This window comes from Trichoderma gamsii, assembly GCF_001481775.2.
Source record: "Trichoderma gamsii strain T6085 chromosome Unknown Scaffold_40.2, whole genome shotgun sequence".
NCBI classification, from domain to species: domain Eukaryota; kingdom Fungi; phylum Ascomycota; class Sordariomycetes; order Hypocreales; family Hypocreaceae; genus Trichoderma; species Trichoderma gamsii.
In genome coordinates this window covers 101,849-124,200 of record NW_020171377.1, presented here as the reverse complement: position 1 = coordinate 124,200, position 22,352 = coordinate 101,849, and the positions used below count along the sequence as shown (strand labels likewise).

The 22,352-nt window shown below is 50.5% G+C and overlaps 7 protein-coding genes across 7 annotated transcripts; 4 read left to right on the top strand and 3 right to left on the bottom strand.

Annotated features, from left to right (window-relative positions):
* Nucleotides 1-812: 812 nt before the first annotated feature.
* TGAM01_v208898 (homoserine O-acetyltransferase) lies at nt 813-2,535 on the top strand (the record flags this gene model as incomplete). The annotated part of the gene is made up of 3 exons (XM_018806959.1): nt 813-858; nt 1,010-1,418; nt 1,491-2,535. The coding sequence occupies 3 exons, from the start codon at nt 813-815 to the stop codon at nt 2,533-2,535; spliced, it is 1,500 nt and encodes a 499-aa protein (XP_018659849.1).
* Nucleotides 2,536-3,640: 1,105 nt separating this feature from the next.
* Nucleotides 3,641-4,029, top strand: TGAM01_v208897 (hypothetical protein; the record flags this gene model as incomplete). The annotated part of the gene is made up of 2 exons (XM_018806960.1): nt 3,641-3,705; nt 3,750-4,029. The coding sequence occupies 2 exons, from the start codon at nt 3,641-3,643 to the stop codon at nt 4,027-4,029; spliced, it is 345 nt and encodes a 114-aa protein (XP_018659850.1).
* A 2,143-nt stretch (nt 4,030-6,172) lies between these two features.
* TGAM01_v208896 (MFS transporter, PHS family, inorganic phosphate transporter) lies at nt 6,173-8,760 on the top strand (the record flags this gene model as incomplete). Its single annotated transcript, XM_018806961.1, has 6 exons — nt 6,173-6,359; nt 6,443-6,674; nt 6,748-6,880; nt 6,958-7,007; nt 7,066-7,567; nt 7,648-8,760. 6 exons carry the CDS (start codon nt 6,173-6,175, stop codon nt 8,758-8,760), a joined length of 2,217 nt encoding a protein of 738 aa, XP_018659851.1.
* Nucleotides 8,761-11,082: 2,322 nt separating this feature from the next.
* TGAM01_v208895 (hypothetical protein) lies at nt 11,083-13,494 on the top strand (the record flags this gene model as incomplete). The annotated part of the gene is made up of 4 exons (XM_018806962.2): nt 11,083-11,199; nt 11,258-11,512; nt 11,581-12,702; nt 12,766-13,494. The coding sequence occupies 4 exons, from the start codon at nt 11,083-11,085 to the stop codon at nt 13,492-13,494; spliced, it is 2,223 nt and encodes a 740-aa protein (XP_018659852.2).
* A 383-nt stretch (nt 13,495-13,877) lies between these two features.
* Nucleotides 13,878-14,160, bottom strand: TGAM01_v208894 (hypothetical protein; the record flags this gene model as incomplete). Its single annotated transcript, XM_024550433.1, has 2 exons — nt 13,878-14,090; nt 14,155-14,160. The coding sequence occupies 2 exons, from the start codon at nt 14,158-14,160 to the stop codon at nt 13,878-13,880; spliced, it is 219 nt and encodes a 72-aa protein (XP_024404814.1).
* A 2,183-nt stretch (nt 14,161-16,343) lies between these two features.
* Nucleotides 16,344-17,906, bottom strand: TGAM01_v208893 (hypothetical protein; the record flags this gene model as incomplete). Its single annotated transcript, XM_018806963.1, has 1 exon — nt 16,344-17,906. One exon carries the CDS (start codon nt 17,904-17,906, stop codon nt 16,344-16,346), a length of 1,563 nt encoding a protein of 520 aa, XP_018659853.1.
* A 1,772-nt stretch (nt 17,907-19,678) lies between these two features.
* On the bottom strand, nt 19,679-20,637 carry TGAM01_v208892 (hydrolase-HD superfamily protein; the record flags this gene model as incomplete). Its single annotated transcript, XM_018806964.1, has 3 exons — nt 19,679-20,261; nt 20,344-20,521; nt 20,583-20,637. 3 exons carry the CDS (start codon nt 20,635-20,637, stop codon nt 19,679-19,681), a joined length of 816 nt encoding a protein of 271 aa, XP_018659854.1.
* Nucleotides 20,638-22,352: the final 1,715 nt, after the last annotated feature.

Sequence of the window (22,352 nt, the reverse complement as noted above, 5' to 3'; positions counted from 1 at the left end):
GAGGGAGAAACAACAGAGTGACGGCGCGGTGAGATGTGCGTGATCGGAAATGGCCGGTCTCTGCGTTGCAGCTAATCCTGTGGTGAAATGCTGGTGAAAAAAATAGTGATGAGCTTAGCAAACTAAGGAAAATGAGCCAAAAAAGATGCCTAGGCAGCTGCCAGAATGGCTGGACACTAATTCGACCAGTGAAAATGGCGCTGGTTCGGCTTTCCGCAGCTATAATTGATGCCTTTGCAAGGCTACGTCCCGAGACAGGATTTTGGAGTTGAAAAGCGGCTGCGCTATCCAAATCAGGTTTGAAGAAGCCTCGCGTGAAGTCGTGAAGATGCGCTCCAAGCAGGCGCGCACGGACCATTCGCAGCCTTGCGACTAAGGTAGCAGACATCAGAGGTACAAAGCACGGGTGGCATTGTGAGCAGCTGCGCGCTGAGCAGCGTCACGTGGCAAGTCACTAGCATGACTGTTTGAGATTACTAAGCCAAAAAGAAAATGCTATAGGCCTGCGATTTGCCCCAATTGTGGCTTACCCCGGCCAAAAGGTCATATCTGGATTGCGCCATGCTTGCTATTTGCATTTTCCACCTCCACAAATACCTGCACTTGGCACAAAACTTATACATCTTCCTTCATTTCAGTAATCGTTTTCTTTTACCCCTCTCATACTTCAAGGCGTCCTACACGCAGTTCGATTGTTTCTCAGCATTGTTTGGCTTTGAGTTGGCGCTGCGTCTTGGTTGTCTCAAAGTACTAGCAAGCCTCTTCTCCGTTCTCGGAGGTCGAGTCATTGACTACACCTTGCAGTCGGCAAGATGAGTGAGCAAAACGGTATCAATGGTGATGCCAAAATGATATACGGTCAGTACAATCTATAATTTTTTTTATTCAAATTCCATCCCAACTGCGGCTCTTTTTGGCATCTTCACCCTGTGTGAGCATCGGTCAAGTGGCTCAATGCGCCGCAGACTGGCTTGATATGTCCCTCTACGTGAGATTGCGAGGAGAATAGTGGCTGAATACCTGCAAGAAAGAACCCAGTCGCAACCTGAGAACCCCTTTGCGGCTCTCATCCCGGACCAGCAAATAGCCATTGTGCCGGAGTTCACTCTCGAGTCTGGTGTTACGCTCTATAATGTCCCTGTGGCCTACACTACCCGGGGCAAGCTGTCGGCCTCTGGCGACAACGCCATGGTGATATGCCATGCCCTAACCGGCAGCGCTGATGTGAGCGACTGGTGGGGTCCTCTGCTTGGTGGTCCGGGTAGGGCTTTCGATACATCAAGATTCTTCATCGTATGTATGAACAGCCTGGGCAGCCCGTACGGCTCAGCAAGCCCCGTGACGGCCAAGGATGGCGATGCCAAAAATGGCTATTATGGACCCGAGTTTCCTCTCACGACTATCCGAGATGACGTGAAGTAAGACGCCCCTCTGTGGTTCCCTTGCTGCCGGCCTGGCACTGAAGACATGACTAACAAAATGCCAATCAGTCTACACAAACTCATCTTGGATGACCTAGGAGTGAAGCAAGTGGCTGCTGTAATCGGCGGTTCCCTCGGGGGCATGTTTGTTTTGGAGTGGGCGTACTTTGGCAAGGACTATGTTCGCTGCGTGGTGCCGATTGCCACGTCCAGCCGGCACAGCGCATGGGGCATTAGCTGGGGCGAGGCTCAACGCCAGAGCATCTATGCCGACCCAAAGTATGACGACGGATACTATCCGTTTGATGATCCGCCTGTGACTGGGCTCGGTGCGGCTCGCATGTCTGCGCTGCTCACTTACCGCAGTCGCAACTCGTTCGAATCACGGTTTGGCCGCAACATTCCCGACCCTTCCAAGATTCAGTCCATCCGAGAGCGGCCCAGCCCCAGCACACCGTCGGAAGCGCACTTTCACATCCATAATGATGGCCACAATGTGAAGCGAGCGTCAGTCTCGCGCAAGAATAGCCAGGCTGGGTCCGGAACCAGTAGTCCGGGACCACGATCGGCAGAAAACGCTGACCCGCAGTTCCATGGCCCCGGGAATGACCGCGATCAAGGAGAAAGCTTGACTGGAGGGGATAAACTACCTACGTCGACATACTTTTCGGCACAGTCCTATCTGCGCTATCAGGGAAAGAAATTCGTCAAGCGCTTCGACAGCAACTGCTACATTGCCATGACGCGAAAACTCGATACTCATGATGTATCTAGGGACCGCGCATCGTCGATCGCTGAGGCCCTTGCACTAATCGAACAGCCCCTGCTCGTGCTTGGCATTGAAAGCGACGGACTATTTACCTTTGCCGAACAGGAGGAGATTGCTCAGTACGTCAAGAATGCGCGGCTGGAGCGTATCGACAGCTCCGAGGGACACGACGCTTTTCTCCTGCAGTTTGAGCAGGTCAACCGCTACGTGCTGGGCTTTTTGAAGGAGATTCTACCCGACATCATGTCGGTCGAGGGTGGCGCCCAGGAAGAAGAGGGCGTGGGGCAGCTGACAAAATCGAGCACGTTTGGCGAAGCTGAGGTGGATGACATTACTGCGTGGTAGCCCTGGACGGTAGTATGCAGCGTAAGGAACTACTATTTTGGATTAATCTATGGCGCCTGGTCTCACCGTCCCATGCCTTGTACACAGTTCTCAGTATAGACGTTGGCTCACACAAAGGGATGGACGTGAAGAAAAACTGGCTAGAGATGGCATTCTATATTTGCTCAGACTTGGAGCCACAATCTGCATATAACGTAGCCACATGTGGAAAAGTTTGGCGGTCGAGATTTCAGGGTTGGTACTGTAGGATTCGCAACAAAGTAAGGGGGACAAGTGAGCTATTGGATGGATATCTGTCTATCGGTTACTGATTAAGCTGTTTTATACAAGCGACTCAGTTACCGCTCAGTCGGCTAAGCTCCGATAGAGCAATACGAAGCAGGCCCACGGCATGTACTCGGTATCGCCAGGTATGTTTTTGTACTACTTGTAGTGATAACCATGGCACAGGTGCTGGGATCTGGATCCTGTGCTGCCGGCGTACTCCCTTTTATCCGACGATACCCAGTTGCAGCTGCTACGGCTTGTCATTGTATTGAATAGGTACGGCGATCACGAAGTAACGCATGCAATAGTATTATCTACACGATGAGTAGTAGTAGGTATAATTAGGCTCGCAATGTTATGCCGGAGTAAAAAGGTCAAACAAGGAGACAGGACCCTTTGGACGCTTTTAGTACGACTTGCGGCCTGGCTTGTAAAACGCGCGAGAGCCGTTCGCATCAGTCTAGAACGATCTCTAAGCCGAGCTGCTCTGCCAATCAGCGTCGCCGGCGATGATGCAAGCCGTTTTGCCATTTCTATTTCTCCTCTCTCCAGCTCAGCTTACAGAACACAGTAGGCAAGTAGGGTAAGGCGTATGAAGGCGTCAAAGCTTCAATGTTGCCAATTTTGCTTCTTGCGGGCACCTGAGAAATTACCTATAGACGGGGGACCATGTCCGGTCAGCGAGCAGAATTCCACTGCATGGCCAGGGCTGGCCCCGAACGGCCGGACAGCTGGAAACCAATGCCCAGTGCAGCGAGCGGCCTGAAAAAGATCTGGGACTGGGAGCCCCCCTGATGCAATGCAGGTTTCCGATGCTCTATCAAGGTGCTGACGGGCCATGCGACCCAGCGACGAGACCGGCCGGAACCCCAGATCAGAATGCAGCTCCGAAATGCAGTGCTTGTACGTTTGAGGTAGGACGATTACGCTGTGCGATGGCCGTACAGACGGCAATCTGGCTTTGGTAGCTCGAATCGCGATTCACCACCCCACGCAGCCTCTCGCTTCGAAGAGGGGGGTGTACCGGCTCCTGTTATTGTCGTGTCAATCCTTTTAGGCAGTGCGCGAAGCACGATGATGGCCGTCACAGTTTGCTTTTCCCACGTGGGGTGCAACGTGCGATTTAGCGAGCGAACTGGCTTTTCTTCCCGCGTTGCTGTTGAAGATGAGGAGCTGAATGAGCACAGACTGCTGCGAGAAGTTCCACAGGGCCTACAGCGGGCGTAGGGCGTGGCTAGCAAGGGGGGCGATCCTTGTAGAGCCAGGCGTCAGATGTAGAGTAGTAAGTAGTAGACTACTAGCAGCACTTGTAATAGAGCGAGAGGAGATGCATGAACCCTTTAGGCAATATTCCGCATTAGTCCGCGTTGAGTCAACACCATGAAAGATGCTGCTTGATCGGGCTAAGGAGCTGTACAGTATGCTGGTTATCGGGTTTTTTACTGCGAAGTAGTACCTGCGGCAGACAGTCGCTACGGCAGTCGGTGGTACATCGAGTACAGAGGTACTTAGGTACGAAACACATTGATTGCCAGTGGAGTACGGGGTAGTGATAACATCATGCTCCAGTGCCGTATCCCAAACGCTGCGGTGGATTTGGGTTTCTATAGTATTGACAGTATGGGGAATGGGGAAAGGGTTGAGTAATGCTACTCGTACGAGTAGCGAAGCCGACTCTTCGCATTATTATCGCATTCATGTTGCCACTCCACTTGACGTGTTGCCTGCTCCCTCCCAGGCGTGCGCGAGTCAATAGTGGCGTGTTTGACACCGAAGCTCCGCGGTGATGCGACGGGAATACAGTGGGAAAACAGGCATAGAAAGAAGCCTGCTAGAAACATGGAAAGGAAAGATAAAAAAAACTGGGCTTGCCACGCCGCTTTCAGCTCTTCTGCCGAAAAGCGTGGGTGCGCTGCAGACTTTAGTAATACCGTGCAGCAGCGTCAATCGGTAGCAGCGCTACTGTGCACTGGAAAAGCTCCGTTGCAACTGGTAAGGCACCGAGGGCGGTCGCCTAGTGCCTGTCAGCGACCCGCCCCTCCTGCTCGGGGTCTCGGAGTCGCTGCTGCAATCGGCTCTTCAGGCACGAGCGTTCTGGAAAGGCTTCAGAACGATGGGCAGCCTTCAGGGCACTGACTCGACGCCGCTGCAGAATCCACAGGGGCGTAGCGCTAGGCGGCGTAGGGCAGTTGGCCTGAGCGTCCTCCAGCAGCAACTGGTTCGGCAGAAAGTCGCTGCGCGCGGGCATTGGCTGAGGCCTGGCAAAGGGCGCGGCGCCAGCACGTGCAGTAGTCTAAGCCGATCCACAGCCCTTGGCGCCATGGAAGCATCGCCAATGTGTGTTTCGAGCACTCGGGGCCCGTAGCCGGGGTGGTGCGGAAGCTGTGCTAAGGATTTGATTGATGAGTGATGGCTTTGCAAAAAGAGGGGGTTGCTGGTACGGCCCAGTGAGTGTTGCTACTGGTACCAGTCTGGCGTTGCGCTGCTGCTGACTTGGCTGACCTTGGATCCAGGACTCGGCTTCTTTCATTCACTCGCTCTCCATCTCCCTGCTTTACTCCTACGTAACGCTGTTGGCCCCCCCTTGCACAATCGTGCGAGGCGAAGAAGAAGAAAAGAAAATTCTCAGCTGTCGAACCTTGGCAGCAGCATAAAGCCTCGCCTGGGGCTGGTGGCGGTTCGTGGCTCCATCCATCCACTCGGCCGCATGTACGAAGGTCCCATCCATCCATCCAGAACAAAAGACCAGGCCGTCCCTCTTTTCGACGTGTGTTTTGCCTCGTCTCACCCTCCCGAATCCTCATCCCGCGCCTCCGTCTACTGGCTAGGCGGTTCTTATTTCGGTGACTAGCGCCCTGGTTGGATCTGCTAGCACCTGCTTTTCCTTTCACCTTGGCATCCTCCAAAATCTCTGTGCCATCCAGTGTCATACTTGTACACGGCATCGCCCTGATCCAGCAGCCTGCGAAGCTTGTCCATCCTCTCAGCCTCATGCCAAACTGCCCCGATATAGCGCAGGTCGTACAGCCTTGAACACCGACGCATCTACGATACCACCTGCCAGGATCCTTCTCGCTCTGCTCCCGTTCGCCATATCTCACTGGACGCCGGATCGCAAATTGCATCAAGCGGTTGCCTGCCTTGAGCCATACACGACGACAAGAGGCCACCAGCAACATCGAAAATTACTGAAATTGAAATTGATACCGAAAACGAAACCGACGTCGCAGTTCTGCTGTTAAACTCGCAAAGCTATCCTCGCCAAATTTCCTCTTTTTGATTCGGCAAAGTCACCCATGTATTCCCGGTAGCGACAAACAGGGCTCGTCCTTGACATCAAACATCGTCCATCTTTCATCGTCCATCTACAATGGCGGCTCCTTTCGATGGCGAGATGCTGCCGCCGCCGGCAGCATCAATGCGTGGCCGCGACCACACATACGGCGGCAACAATGCTTTTCACAACTTTTACAACGACTATTCGCACATTACCGACTCCAACCTACGACGGCGGCTGGCCTTGTCCGAGATTGACAAGGTACCTTTTGGATTTTATCGTACGTTTCAGCTCTCCAACGCACCCCCGACTGGCTAGATGATGGAAGTTGTGAGCCAGGTTTGTCTGACTGTGGATATCTAGATGTTCGAGCCGTACTGGTCGCTGGAGCTGGATTTTTTATCGATTCCTACGACATCTTCGCCATCAACCTCATTGTCAGTCTTCTCGGATTAGTCTTTTACAGCGGCGACACCTCTGTCAACGGCTACGGAGGCAATGGCGGCATTCTCCCCGACTCTATCAACCAGGCCCTCAAGGCCTCCACCAGCGGAGGCATTGTGTTGGGAATGTTCTTCTTTGGCTGGCTTGCCGAGTAAGTGGCAACTCAAAACCGCTTGCATCAAGCTTGGAAGAGCGGCTCGTGCTGACAGTGATTTGCGGCTTAGTGCATTTGGCCGACGTCGTATGTACGGCATCGAGCTCATTATCATCACCATTGGTACATTTGGCTGCGCGCTTGCGTCTCCGAGTCCCACGATTAGTGCCGCCGGCTTATTGATCTTCTGGCGCGTCATGATGGTATGGAAGCGAACCCCCTTCTCTCTACCCTTCTACCCCAGTCTTTCGTGGGATGACAGCGACTAACGCGGCTCCAGGGAGTCGGTATTGGTGGCGATTATCCACTTTCCAGCGTCATCACTTCAGAGTACGGGCATTATCCGAAAGTCTTGCGTCTGTCGGCATAATCACTAACTTGCGTCTAGGTTTGCGCCGACACGCTGGCGTGGGGCCATGATGGCTGCTGTTTTCTCTATGCAGGGCCTGGGTCAGCTTTTAGCCGCAATCGTTGCGCTTATCACGACCGTGGCGTTCAAGAAGTCGTATCTCGACATGACTGCAGAAGGCGCCTGCGATCTATCGTGCAGGGAGGCCGCTGATCGATCGTGGCGAATCATCGTTGGCGTTGGTGCCATCCCTGCATGCATGGCCCTGTACTATCGTATCACCATCCCTGAGACACCTCGCTACACCTTCGATATACAAAACGACGTGGAAAAGGCCGATGCCGACATCCGCGCATACGTGTCGAGCAGGCGACGGAGCGACCAAGGCTCCATGACCATGAAACGATCCCGTACGGCAACCGTTACCGAGCAGTCGCCGCTCGATGTGCCCCCAGCCTCGTGGCCCGATATTGTGAGCTACTTCAGCAAGATCAAGAACCTGAAAATCCTAGTTGGTACAACCGCGTCATGGTTCTTTCTGGTGCGTCTCCACACACACACACATATCGCTGTCTTGGCCTCCCTCTTTCTGTTGCCTACATTGCTTACTCTTGACAATAGGATCTTGCATATTATGGCCTGGGATTAAACCAATCCATGGTTCTTAATGCCATTGGATATGCTAATGGACGCACATTGTACCATAAACTATATAACCAAGCCGTGGGGATGATTATACTTGCCTGTGCCGGGTCTATCCCAGGATACTGGGCCGCCGTCTTCACAATCGATAGCGTCGGTCGGAAGCCTCTTCAGTTTATTGGCTTTCTTCTCCTCACCGTCATCTTCTGTATTCTTGGCTTTGCCTTCCACAGCTTGACTGAAGGAGCAATGCTTGCTCTTTACATTATTGCCCAGTTTCTATTCAACTTTGGCCCCAACACAACCACCTTTATTATCCCTGGAGAATGTTATCCTACGCGGTACAGATCTACTGGCCATGGTGTCTCTGCCGCCAGTGGCAAGATTGGCGCCATCATCGCCCAGGTTATTAGTATCCCGATACTGAACCAAGACTCCCCTCCCAATTGCCAAGGCATGCAGTGCTCGCCGCACTTGAACCGCCTTTTACAGCTTTTTGCTCTTTTCATGCTTCTGGGTACGATAGTTACGCTATTGGTCCCGGAGACCAAGGGACTGACCCTAGAAGAACTATCGGGCGAAGCGCGTACCAGCTATAATGCTGGATGTAACGGCAGCATTAATATCACATCACCTCGACTACGCCCCTGGAATCCCTTCAAGGGCGGACGGCCCGCCGGATTCTTCTACCCGCGGGCACATGGCAGCTCATTTGCAAATGGTCGACGATCTCCTCGAGCTGGCATTATGGAATCACCAGAGATATTCGCCCAGCACGATGAAACTAGGCAGAGGACACGATTTTGGCAAAGAAGAAACCGAAAGTCTCAGGCTCGGAGCGACAGAACTGACGAGATTGCTTTGAGCCAACACCCAGGCAGCTTCCATGAAAACGCTGGCTCAGACGAAATTACACTGACAGATGGCTTCATGATGCCTGGAGGAGCGAGCTCGTCGCGACATCGTGCACCCTATATGCAGCAAGAACTGCCAGCCTGGGGAGCCGGGTGGGGTAGAATAGATAGGGGTGGACCCCCTCCCTTGGCGACCTCAATGCAGTTGCAAGATGTTGGGTCACTTTTGAAAGACTGATAGAGTTCTTTTCTCATGTTGTTGTATCATTACTAGAAAGACGAGAGAGAGAGAGAGGTAAGGCTCTTCTCATGGGACATATACCATTCATATATATACATCTACATACACCAAAGCGATGGGCGTTTTCTTTTTACTTTACTTCCTGGATGGGACGAGGATGTACGATTTGATGAGATTTGGTTTGTTTTGTTTTGTCATACATTCTCTATTTTTTTTTTTTTTTCATGCTCTCAGAATACAGGGACAGTTTTGGTTGTCGTTGATTGGATAGGATATACCACTTGAAGAGACGTATGTAATTACACTTTGTTAGGTAATGGGTCACTAAGAGATTATGGGGAGAAAGCCTCCTGTCATTTGTCAATCATTTTGCCACGGGCGGGAAGTGGGAATAATGGCCAGATGGCTTGGCTTGGCTTCCTTGTGGGCTGGTTTTTCGCTTTCTGGCATGTTTAATAGAATTTTCTTTTTCTGGGCCTACTCCACTTGCGATGGAGTGTTTCGTGGGATAAAGCGAATTAAACCTCCTTGGGTGTTTATACTGTCTACTTTGTACATTGTGTATGTATGGGTTGCTCGTTTCAACTGCCGGGGATGCTGAGATGTATCGGCGAGTCAGGACTACTGAACCGGAGGTCTTTTTTGATAGTGAAGATAAGGAAACATTTGTACGGAAAAGACAAGACTGTGAACTTTACAAAGTAGGGCGAGTCCATTGTTCATGACTTTTGTTGATGAAGTAGGTATTCGATTCGTAGATTGGGAGGAGTATGCCTAAAAATCGTGTGCACGCTTTGATATGTAAAGACTCGTCTCTGGATGAACAATTCCTTATGTGGTAATTGATAAACAAGTCTAGTACTCCTTTGATAGCTTATGGCATGCTGATGACTGTAAACACTGGAAGATCGCCTCTGTTTTACCGGTGCGATATCGGAAAATTGAGATGCGCATTTCCTGCATGGTATAGTTGTCACGAGAGCATAATGGAGCAAGGATACCATATATTGTAGTGTAGCTACAACTACCTGGTTTTGCTAGGAAAAGGGAAAAGGGAAGAGAAAGGGAAATAGAAGCCTGTTGTATATCCCTCTACGCTTCGAAAACATTGCCACAAAAGATGAAAGCCTTTTTTTTTTTTTTTCTTAGGAAAATTACACGAGCAATGATTGATCAATCAAGGGCAATGGTTATGCTATTTGAACTGCAGCATTAGATATTTTTATCTGGTAGCGACGTTTGAGGACTGAAAGTGTTACGTGCCAGTCTTCTGATCTTAGGCGCCCTTTGAGATTTATATCTTGTTTCTTGCTTATATATGTAAGTTTATATCCTTCTCTTCTTATGCTACTTCCTGATTTAGATCTTTGTGAGTGAATTTTTGGGGTTTAGGCACTCAGTTGAACGTATCCCGACGAAAATATTGCTGCCAATGTTGCTCCTTCCCATATTCGCGATCCACGTGGTCAGGCGAGCACGCAACGCACAGCAAAATGAGAGGCTTCTTCTTTTTATTCTTCGATTTCTTTCAGTCTCTACATAATTCCACACAACAGTCATTGCAATGGAAATGTCTAATGAAGCTGACTAGGTATGTGTGGTCAGCAGTGCAAGATCAGCTGCGGCTGCCATCGATCGCCTACTCTACTCTTTCAAGTTTCACAACGAGTCAACTCCATGTAAGTGTTTGCTTCATGGTGTCAACTAGTTCTAATGAATGACTTAGAAGACGAGCGCCTACTGCATGATAGTGTAATAATACGGTACCTTGTATATGAGCCTTCGCATATCTATTTATTGAGTGTAGATGCGGATTGGGAGGCAGAGGGGCATGCTATTTACCGAGTGTTGGATAGTAGATGTTATGGCCAGGTATCTCATGTAATGCTTTACTTGTCATCCTGGAACTCCATACTATCTGGTAAGCCAATCCATCGCCACGAGTATAACGGAACTGGAGTATTGGTTAACAATCTAGGTAATGCCTTTCAAAAGGTAAGTATCCCTCACTCAGCCTACGGCTGGCAAGCTACATCGGCAGCTGGCATGCAGCTGCATATCTCTTGGCTTATCAAGGTGAAGATTGGACAGTGCATTCACTTGTTCCCCGGAAGCCTGCAAAATTCTATGCGTTTTCAGCAGACGATTCCAGCAGCTGCCAGTGAATGCAGAAGCACAAGGACCTGTCTATTGGTCACATAAAATTTCTGCCTTTCCTCTGCTTCTCTTCTTTTCCTATTCTCTCTCTTCGTGTGGAGTACTCAAGATCTGAGCAGGCGAAAACCTAGTTCTGCGTTCTTGATGACCTTCGCCTCAAAGATGGATGCCTCTTCTGATAAAGACAAGCCGAGCCAGGGACTTGGATCCCGTGCTCTTTTGGACAAGGTGGACAAGCTTCGCGAGTTGGGAATATCCCACCTCGTGCCTCTGCCTCAGGTGAGATGCCAAGAGACCATCCCCAAACGCAGCTGAGTATTTACTGACTGCGCTACAGATGGTTGTGGTTGGAGACCAGAGTGCAGGAAAATCTAGCGTTCTCGAATCTTTGACAGGATTCCAATTTCCTCGCTCCGCTACTCTGTGTACTCGACATGCCACTGAGATTATTTGCCGACGAGAGCCTACCGAGAGTGTCGTGGTATCCATCATCCCGCACAATCCATCTCCTGAGCGGGAGAAGCTTGTCAGAGAATTTCGCCGATCGACGGATAAAATCACTTCAGATGACTTTCCTAAAATCTTTGAGGACGTAAGTAGTTTTAATGCCACATCTTCCATCACCAGGAAACTTTGGAATAACTAACGTAAAGTTCTTAGGCCGCCAAAGTTATGGGCATCAGAATCTCAGATGAGGATGGCAACGGAGGCAGTGCATTCAGCCTCGACATCCTCAAGGTTGAAATCAGCTACCCCAATGCTGATCACCTTACAGTCATCGATGTCCCAGGCATGTTTGAGACAGTCACCCCCGGACTTACGACCGAATCTGATATCGACCTGGTGAAGAACATGGTGAAGCGATACATCCAAGAGACAAGAACCATCATTCTCGCCGTTGTCCCTTGCAATGGCGATATTGCCAACCAAAAAATCCTTCGGCTTGCTGCTGAAGCTGATCCTAAAGGAAAGCGAACCTTGGGAGTGCTCACCAAGCCTGATCTTGCCATTGAGAATGCCACGAAAGCCGTCGTTTGTGATCTCGTAAGGGGCAAAAGACGAGATTTGCATTTGGGATACTGTGTTGTCAAAAACCTTGGTGCTGACGACAAGTCTGGTACCATGGATACCCGCCATGCCCAGGAGCAAGCCCTATTTGGACAAGCACCGTGGAATACTCTGCCTGCTGATAGGCTGGGCGTACCGGCTCTTCGTTCTCGTATCGGGAGTCTCTTAATGGATCGCACCCGTGCAGAATTTCCCTTGGTCAAAGCTGAGATTATGGCAAATCTCAAAAAGAGTCAAGACCTCCTTTACGATATGGGCGAGTCTCGAAGTACCACTGACCAGCAGAGGGCGTATGTAGGCAAGATTGCCTCAGAATTCACGAGAATCAAGAATTACGGCTTGGATGCCTACTATACGCGACATCGCCTCTTCGAGGACGATGAGATGAGACTCATCACCCGAATCCGAGCCATCAATGAAGCTTTCGCCCATACCATGTATAGTAAAGGCCACACCAAAGAGTTTCACCAAGACGATGAAGATGGCGTAGAAAGTGGTAGCGGCTCACCTCGTGTCACTTCGTCTGAGCCAGATGAAATTGGCCGATCATCGCTGTATAACAACGAATTTTCTTTCGACATTCCACGCCTCGGCGAGGAAGATTTGGGTGACGTCCTGTCTGATCCCTACTGGTGCCCCGCCCCAGAGACGGACGACATGCTGCAACATATCCAGGGGCAGTACCTCAAATCTCGAGGATACGAGCTAGGCACTGTAAGTTCTTAAAGTCAATCGTTTCGTCCCAGTTATCTGTTCATTTCTGACATGATGCTTCAGTTTAGTAGCGAAATGCTGCCGTGCACATTTAAGGAGCAGGGAAGCAAGTGGCGATCTATTACACTTGCGCACGCCTCGAACGCGATATTGATAGTTCACCACTTCATACAACGAGTCCTGGAAAGCTCCTGTCCCGATGATGTTGTCCGCGACGGGCTTTGGAACTATCTCTTGTATGGCCATGACGGCCATGACGGCCTATTAAAGCGATATGAGCGGGCAATGGACCATGCTGAGTTTCTACTCTCTGTTGAATTCGAAGTCAAAACTCTCACTTATGATCCTCGTTTTGAAGCACAGATGGACAAGCTAAAGGAGGGCGAATTCGCCAAGTCTGCCAAGTCCACCAAAACAGCCAAAACAGCAAAAATTGATGCTGGATACGAACTTTTCGGCGAGGAGTCGTCAACAGAACCCAAGCCGTCGCCAAGGAAATCCAAGTCGTCGCTCGAAGAGACACGAGAGTCGATCCATAACGCTTTAAAATCTTACTACGATATTGCGCTGAGCCGCTTTGTTGACGTAGTTTGCCAGCAGGTGATTGATCGCTACTTGCTCCACGCAAAAGACGGACCGCTAGAAGTCCTGTCGGACAAGGTTACCCTTGGCATGTCGGCGGATCAGCTGAATTCGATTGCTGCAGAGGATCAGGCTGTGAAGGAGAAGAGAGATACGTTGAACAAGGAGATTGAGGCTCTCACCAATGCTCTCCGGATCCTCAGAAGCTAATAGAAGTAATAATATGAGGCTCGCTTGCGAAGAAATGGGAAATACTGTTGAACGGAGCGAATAAAGCACAGGGTTGATCTTGGGATACTTGGACCAGGTTACGTCTTTGTATGGATGCCACGGATTTAGATGGACTCGATAGACTTGACGCCTAGTTTACATTTTTATATTGACTGAATTAAAGGTGTGGCTGACAAGAACTCCACTGTTTAGAAAGTAATATGGAAAAAGAGACGCAGCAATAGATCAAAATCTTCTGTATACTAAATATCAACGACAAACTTGCTCGTGTATCATCATTATTACTGCTGCACGTTCTCTCCTACTTCTTCTTTCTTTCTTTCATCCATTATCTCATGTGTGCTTTTTCATCCTCCTCCCAATTAACAGCGGCATTCTCGGCACGTATCCATAGCCCCCGAGTAAAACTTGCCATTCTCACAACCCGAGTGAATGTTGGAAGCGGAGCAGAAATCCTGCACGTTGGGAGGGCATGTGAATCTGCGCTGAAGATTGTTGTCGATGTCTCTGGCTTGCGGCTGCTGTGCTGGGAAGGCCAGGGCGAGGGCGGGGAGGAGGACGAAGAGAGATGCGAACTGATTTTCAATTAGCTGTCCTGAACTATGGGATATATCGAGGATTGGTATCTTTCGTTCTTACCTTCATGATGGAGAGTTTGTGATTCAGGTACGTGCTAATGTGTGTATGTATGTGTATGCTTCGTGTAATACGGCGTACAGTATAGCGTGAAGATCGACAAAAAAGCTCTTCCTGTGCAAAAGCTCGGACACCGAAATAGTAGAAACGAAGGTAATGAGAGGGTGAATCACACGTTCTCCTGTCTTTTTTAGTAGACAGTGGGATCGGATCGACAGAAAAAGAGGCTGGGCAGCTGAACCCCTTTAAGTACCCCATGCGCCGTAGCATTTCTCTCTTTGACTGCCACCGACCAACCTATGTATGTGCATACCTAGGTAAAGAAAGATGGTACGAAACTTCCTGCTAGCATCTTCCTTCAAAGATGAGCAAAGCCTCGGAATGTCTCACAGCGCCACCAAGAAGCACCCCATCCCCCGGCCTCTCTCCTTTTGTTCCGACAAAGCTTTCAGCCGGTATAGGTATAAAACTAGCAACCCGTCCGTGTTGAACCTGGTTCTTTTCTTTTGGTGACATGGGGGGGAGGGGGAACAAACAAGTTTCAGCTGGGAAAGATCTGGACTCTCGCCTGATTTTTTTTTTCCCTTTGTTTAGCTCCTCTTTTTCTCTCATTCCTGCGGGCTTTTTACGAAGGGAGAGAGTCACGGGGAGCGAGCTGAGACCAAGAAACTACTAGTATTGCTGGTGATGCTAAGCTACGGTGAGACGCAAGGGAGACAAGGAAAAGAAAAAAGTGCTTTTGGCTAGGCTGTATTCGGTGGCGCCTCTTTTCTTTGCTTTTTCTTTCTCGGGTTTTGGGGCGTGGCTTTTTTTCTTCTTCTTCCTAAGATGTCTTGCAATTGGGTGTTTTGATTGGTTTGGGGAGTTTGATTTGATGGTGGCACGAGGAGCTTTCCGTGTAAGTGGGAGCGATGATGTTTCTAATTATAAACACCATCACCGATGGATCGGTAAATGAAGTGAAACTGGCCATTTGCCCCCCCATCAGTCATACTACGTATCGAAAAATATCAATCAAGCAGTAATACAAGGCAACAAGATGATGAAAGGAGGCAGAGTTTACGAGAAATACACACAGAGCACGTCGTGCCCACAGCCTCCAGAATGAACCTCATCTCTTACCAAAAGCAAGGCAAAAAACAGAGAGCACAAGCAGCGCACATCCTCGCAATACTGCTAGTACTAGTAGTACTACTATATATGCAGGTCTCAGTCAAATTTCTATTATTAAACCTCCCATCCATCCAAGAAAAATACTGCTATAAATATCTTTCCGCCTCTTCTTATCAAAATGAACCTCCAGCGGCGTGGCTTGGAGAGGGAGGCTCAAAAAGGCACACATGCCTGGGCACCTGAAATGACACTTCATTTCGCGTATGCAGTAGGCAAAATGGCTTCCCATCTTCTTCCGTTTTTTTCTCTCATTTATACGAGCGCGAATCACATCGACCAACAGTCAAATAAAAAGCTGCCCTTGTTTATTAGTGGCTTCTTCCGGGTGCAAACATCCGGCTGGTGCTGTCAAAGCTCCCTCCAAAGCTCTTTTAAAGCTACTAGTGCTACTATTGCCACTGATATCACGACAAATACATTCATTCCATGTGTGATTGTATCTTTGATTCATTTTGCTTAAGCTAAGACGAGGCTAAAAATCAGATCAAATCAGTGCTGCCCTCCCACTTCATTTCCCTCGTTCTCATATCAATCATTAATACGCCATCCTCAACGAGGTGAAATCCATAAAATACACAATTGCCTCCGCATACAACGTCATGAGCAGGTAGCTAAATAGCAGTCCCCAAAGGGCTCGGAGATGGCGATATCGTCGACAGGCTATAGCAAATAGCGTCTGCCTCTTGTAATATCTATTCCTGTCGCGTTGTTCACTTGCAGAATAGATACTCGGCCATTCAGGTTCAATAAAAAAGGGTAAAAAATCCAGTAAGGCTTTCAAAAGTAACAAGCCAAGCAAATCAATCAGCAGATTCTGTGTAGCTCGTCGGTACGTTGTTTTCGTATCTACTAATCTCATAATGTCATAAGTACCCATGTCGGGCAACAAAAGAGAGTAAGAATAGAAAAAGTCATCAATCCATCAATAGAAAATAAAGAAAAGATAAAAAGGAAACTATGTTCATGTAAAGGAATGGTAAGGATTGGTCAAAGATGAGACTGCAGCTCCGCTGTCTCACTTAGAGCGTGTCTTCCCAGCCTGCATCGCCAATATCGACGTCGATAGTCGATCCTAGAGCTTCTCGGCCCTGGCGAATCATGTCTTGCAGCTGTTTGTTGAACGCCGCCATGCGCGCATCGGCATTGCGCTCTTCCATCTGGCGACGGGAGGTCAATCGCCTGGCCTCGGCATCCAGTCGCGGGCTGGCATCAATCTCGGTAGCCCTGCTAGTAGCCACTGAGGCCGCACTTTCAGCGCGCTGATGACCTGGAGTCCGCCAGGCAGAGGGATCGGAAGACGACGGCACGACGGTGTGTCTGCGCCTCCGGCCGGGCTCAAAGTTTGCAAGTGGAGCTGGCGATGCCAACGTTGCTGAAGTATTCGCCTTGACAGGAATCCTGCTCTGTGCAGGCGGCTTGGGAACACTGGCTTTAAACGACGCAGCCGAAGCTGATGTTGCAGGCCGTGCAGACCTAAAGGCGTTGACATCCGACATTCGACTGCCTGGACGGCTGGCAGCGCGACTCGCGGGGCGAAGAGGAGCAGGGTCAGAGGATGCAGGAGTAGAAAAGCTGCTTGGAGGGCCCATGCGGTGATCTGCCAGGGGAGTTTGCTGAGCGTGATGGCGAGGGGATGTGCGGCTCGGCGTAGCCATCTTCCGGGGCGTCCTCAGCTCGCTATCACGGTTGGGCTCCCGGATCATAACCCAGTTCTGGCCCAGGTCATTGCCGCTATCTGTTTGTCTACGTCTCTTGGGTGCCGGCCCAGTGGGCGTGGAAGCGCGGCTGTCATATGGATCATCGTAGCCAGAACTTTGACTGTTGCTGTTGCTGCTGTAGTGATGGTGACTCCTTTTTGGGAGCTGTTGTACATGCCGCGCCCTATCTCTGCGAACAAAGTCATGGCTTTGCTGTTGCTGGTTGTGGCCTTGGAAATGAAAAGGCTGGTCTAGGCCGGGACCAGCATCTTCATCAACACTAACACCCGTAGACGTCACCTTGTATGATGCGCCGCCCCCTGCGTAAAAGCCCTTGAACGCACCAGTCTTGCAAAACTCCCATACTCGGCCAACAACTCCCCCAATGGTGGCGAAAGCAAAAGAGCCCCAGCCACTGGCATTTGCAGACTCTTCAGGCTCGGGTTGGCTAAACAGCTGCGTGGGCGGCCCGCTGGAAGAGTCTTGGTCCATCTCATCGCGCGATCGCTTGGTGCCAAGGGCCCGCCTGTAGTCGGAGTCGGAGTACATGCTGTCTCCCATGCTGTCCCCCATACTCTCGGCCATGGCCATGTCGGCATCTTCACCCACCAGCGGCGTGTGGAGTTGGCCAGCCAGCGCATAGGTTCTCGAGGGCGGTACCGCGGCATCCATATACACCTCTCCTTCGTCATAGAGGCCACCGTGGGCACCTCCCTGGTGCATCCGGGGCATGCTGCTGCGACTCCATTTCCGCTTCGAAGAGTGCTCGGTCGCAAAGGTCGAGGAGGAGAAGCTGGAGCTGGGCGACGCTGGCGGCCGGAACAGGCCGGGATGGACGCCGTCGTGTGTCGGCGCCGACATGTGGTAGTGCGCAGCGAACGTCATGGCCGCTGCTGTCTCTCTTTATATATTCGTTGTCGATCTCGTCGTAAGTCTCCGTCGTCGTCGCCTCTTCCTTCTTACTTCTTCGGTGAATCTCGATATCGATATCGGTTTCGCTATCGTATCGTCCACCGCTGAGAGCTGTACTGTGACGCAGGCTTGCTGAAATGAATGAATGACTGGACGCTGGGCTCGACTGCAACGCTGGAACTTCCCCTGCCTCGTGTACGCTCGGGACGGCCTCTACCCAATGATAGGTGGCACCTCACCGCAAGTACGTGGTATACTTGGATGACGCACGGCGATACCTCTCGTCACTGCAAAGCGCCGCAGGACTCGGATGTCTCCGCCGTTCACAGACAGCAGCGCTTTCGAGCTGGAGCTGAATCCAAGCCGAGCTGGAGCAGGCTACACAGGCTGCGCTTCACTGCAGAAAAGACAGGCGAGCAGGCAACTGAATGAGTGAATGGCGTCTGCCCTGCTGACACGCCGCCTCTCCCTAGCCGTTATTTCTGGTGGTGTGCTGTTCCGTCGCAGCCCTTGCTTCTCCAAAAACCTGTCTGTGCCGCCTAGGCCTGGGATCCTCCCGGGATGTCTTGCTTTTTTTTTTTCCTCCGAACTTATCGTCTCCTCGTGACCGAGTCGCAATCAAGGTCAACCTTTTTTTTCTTTGTCACACCCTCTTTGCCGCTGCAGCCTGGAATGCGGAGAGGTGGTGCCTCTTTTTTTTTGTGATAAGCACCGCAGCGGGTGGCAATCAAGCGAGACAGGGAACCAGGATAGAGAGCGAGACAGAGAGAGGCTGATCGGCCGTCTCCAGGAAGAGGACTCGGCGGAGGTGGCTTGTAAGTGTGAAGTACTTCGCAGGCCCAGCTAAAGCTGCGGTCAGGCAAGTCAGTGGCAGAATCCAAAGTGAACTACCGAGTATCTAAGTGGACGAGTTCCTGCAGGAAAAAAAAGGGGGGGTAGTTGAAGGCGGTGGGAAGACTGAAGACTATCGATTAGGTGCTCCTCTTCTGCAGTCACTGTTTTTCTCCTCTCCTCTTTCAATATGTCAGGGCAGCGGTGAGAAAGTGAGCCGACGATGGTGGAGGTCCGAATGAGCGAGTGGGCTTTTTTTGCGCACAACTGGTGGTGGCTTTGGCCCCCCAGCCTCCGCAGCTGCTCATACAAGCCCTGCTTTGGGCCAACAACCTCTTCTTCTTTAGCCGAGCTCTGCTCTTTTTGAGAGCGGCGGAGTCTGTATGTATGCAATTGGCAAGAGGTGATGCTTTACAGTATAGCCTGCTGGGCACAGAAGCAAAGGAAGCAATCCGGTTCGTCCGGTCCAGGGCGTCAAGGCCCGCGTGCATATGCGATGGATTGTTTTGTTAGCGGTAGCGGAGAAAACATCGCTCCACACGCACTATAGTTCCAGGGATCAGCTCCAGTGACTGGTGGCTGGTGACCAGCTGTGGCCGGCTAGAGCAAGCCTGTTGCCAGGGGCAATCGCGAGATGGCTGCAGTACAGCTGTATGCGCAGTAGAGATAGCAAAGGTGCATGTAGTAGAACAGTCGGTGCATCTAATTACTAGTAGTATTGTCTTGCTGATGCTGCTGCTGTTGGTCAAGGCTGCGCTAGGTACAAATACATCAAGCCCTCTGCGCAGCATGCACAGAAAAGTCTATACTCTCTATGATATCGCCCATCGAATGTGAATTCGCTTCTACTTTTACAATGCCCACCAGAAAAAAAAAAGAGACCAAATTCCTCAACAAAGAAAAAGCTCAAAAGTTCACGCATCATTTCGCTCATAGTAGTCTTCTTGTCCACGTCTCGTCTCCTCAGACACTCCTCCCTCCAGGCCCTTCTCGCCGTGAACATGCTCTTTCGTCTGCCAGAACGCCTCTCTCTCGCGCAGCAGCTCCTCTGCCCACTCCTTCATCTCAGGCAGAGTGACCTTGCGTGAAACGTATGCAAACTCACCCAAGTCCACGTGCCCCTTACCCTGCTTCTCATATTCAACCATCTGCAGGAGCAGCTCAATCTTATCCACGTCGTGCACGAAATGACTATCCAGCGTTTCCGAATCTTCGTATTCCTGCCATATCGCTCGAATCTCGGTGCCAACGTCGCCACCTGCAACACTGCGCAACAGATTCTTGGTCAGAAAGTCCATTGTCTCGGCCTCTCGTCGATTCTTCTCGGGCTTGGCGACGCCGTCGACCGGGGTGATGTCTCCGACCAGGAGCTCGGCCATGTCGTGGACCAAGGCCATCTTCATGCACTTTTGTAGATCCAGCTTCTTGGCCAGGGTCGGTGGCGCAAACATGGTGATGAGAGACATGCGGTACATGTGATCTGAAATCGACTCGCCTCTGCAACAGAGAAAAACACCTTTCGTTAGCAATCTTGACTTTTTGCGTCGCCATTGTTCGACATGTTCAGCCACAGACTGACCTTTCGATTCCAAACCGTCGCCATCCCTCACGCTTTGTAGTCTTGAGCCGGGAAAGCATGTGGAAGAACGGAATCGGTGAGCTCGAGCCCTCGGCAGGTGCCTCGCTGGGAATCTCTTCCAGCACTCTCTTGACAGACCATTCTCCAGACAGCTTTACCGCAGGCGCAAATCCCAAGTCTGTGCCGCCGTTAGTAGTGACTCGATGGAAGTTTAGAAAGATGCCACGGGGAAGCCGTACTCGCAACAACTTCGGGCGCATTTGCGCCATTTGTGACCTCTTCCTGCGCTCCCATGGTATATACTCGCGATGCGGTCTGGCTCGGTTCTGGTGTTTATCGCTTGTTATCGGCAATCTTTGTCGCGGGGTTCTCGGTGGCGGGGCAAGGCGAGGAGATGCGAGAAAGATGAGAAGACGGCGGGTGGAATGAGTAGGTGAAGAAATAGAAGAAGAAAAGATTAGAGTCTTTCTTTAACAATCCCAGCTCTAGAGCAGATGTTTTTGAGGGCAAGTTTATAGAAGAAAGGAGAAAGCCCAAATGTTGTTCTATCCAAGCTGCCAAATTCCTGCCACATGGCTCGGCGCCCCATAAAACTCATAGCGGGCTGCTAGTGCGCTGTGGGCGGGTCTCTGCATCGCTGAATTGGCGAATGGTGAAGGGCGGATACACAATGGCCAAACAAACACTGCAGATGGGGGTTAGGAATCGTGCCACGCTTGGGAATATGATTGCAATAAAAGCTGCCATTTATGCACAAAGCACGGCCATCGATCTCGATCACCGCAGTTGAGACAACCTGCTGCAGTATTTGTGTTTGGAGTTTAGCACCAAATACTGCTGCAGCGTGCATATGAGTGATGGAATTCGTCCACCTTACCCTAGAAATGTTGTAACAATCGTGAATTCTTTCACGCATGATTCGTGACAAGATGTTTGCTACTCCAAAGAAACCTGATGGGGAAGCTGATGACGCTGTGACTATTTGCATAAGATGTTAAAACGTAGAATATCCATCTGTGCACAGCCGATATAAGCACAGGTATTGGTTAAAGACAAGAAGCAATCTTTCCTTTAACACACAAACGCTAAAGTGCCTAATCCATAGTTATACAAGAACATGATATTCCATCCCCCATGATCGGCATAGCTGTATCAAACCGCTTGCAGCTCGCTTCTTCATCTCGCAACCGTAGCCACCATACAGAAAATAAACATCTCCAGTCCTCAGCGAGTCAACCAGCTCTCAACCAAGTATATAAAGTCAAGCCGAGGCTACCACCGTCTGTGCGGATGAATCTATTGCCGTATCTGCAGATATCCCTACTACTGTATGTGCAGATGAAGCTGAACTTTCCTCTCTCAGCGTGGTTAAACCAGAGTCTGACGATTGGTAATGGATTGAGCCCTCCCTTTGCCGTGAGAATGAAGCATTCTCTGGCGGGCGGGTTGAATCATCATTTGGTGGTGGACATGAAGCCCGTAGTTCAATTCCCGACTCTTGCGGCTGATGTGGAGCAGGACGCTCTGTCTTCACACAGCATATCCAGCGAACGAGTTTGACCAACAACATCCAGTACCAACAAGCGGCTTCGACCAAACTGTTCCATGACTCGCGGACAATATAACAAACCACATCGACGGGATCTGTGCGAGTTGCTATACACACGGCCAGTATAAGCATAACAGAGAGGATAACAGAGGTTATCAGCAGGATCATCATGAGACGTTCCGTGTATTGGTCAGTTTCGATGTCTGGTCTTTTGCGACCGACATCTTCAGGGTCCCAGGAGGGTGGTTGCCAGTTGGGTGGCGGATAGCTGAGAGATGGGTATGTTAGCTAGGTAGGCAGGTATCGGTCATGAAACACTCGGGAGAGCGAGGAACATACAGAGCCATTTTCGTTGTTGCTAGGTGTAAAGTCGGCTACTGAACGATTGTATGGGAAGTAAGTATAAAAAGTGAAACGATCACTGTGAAGTGAACAGTGGTTAATCGTAAAGAGTCGTGTA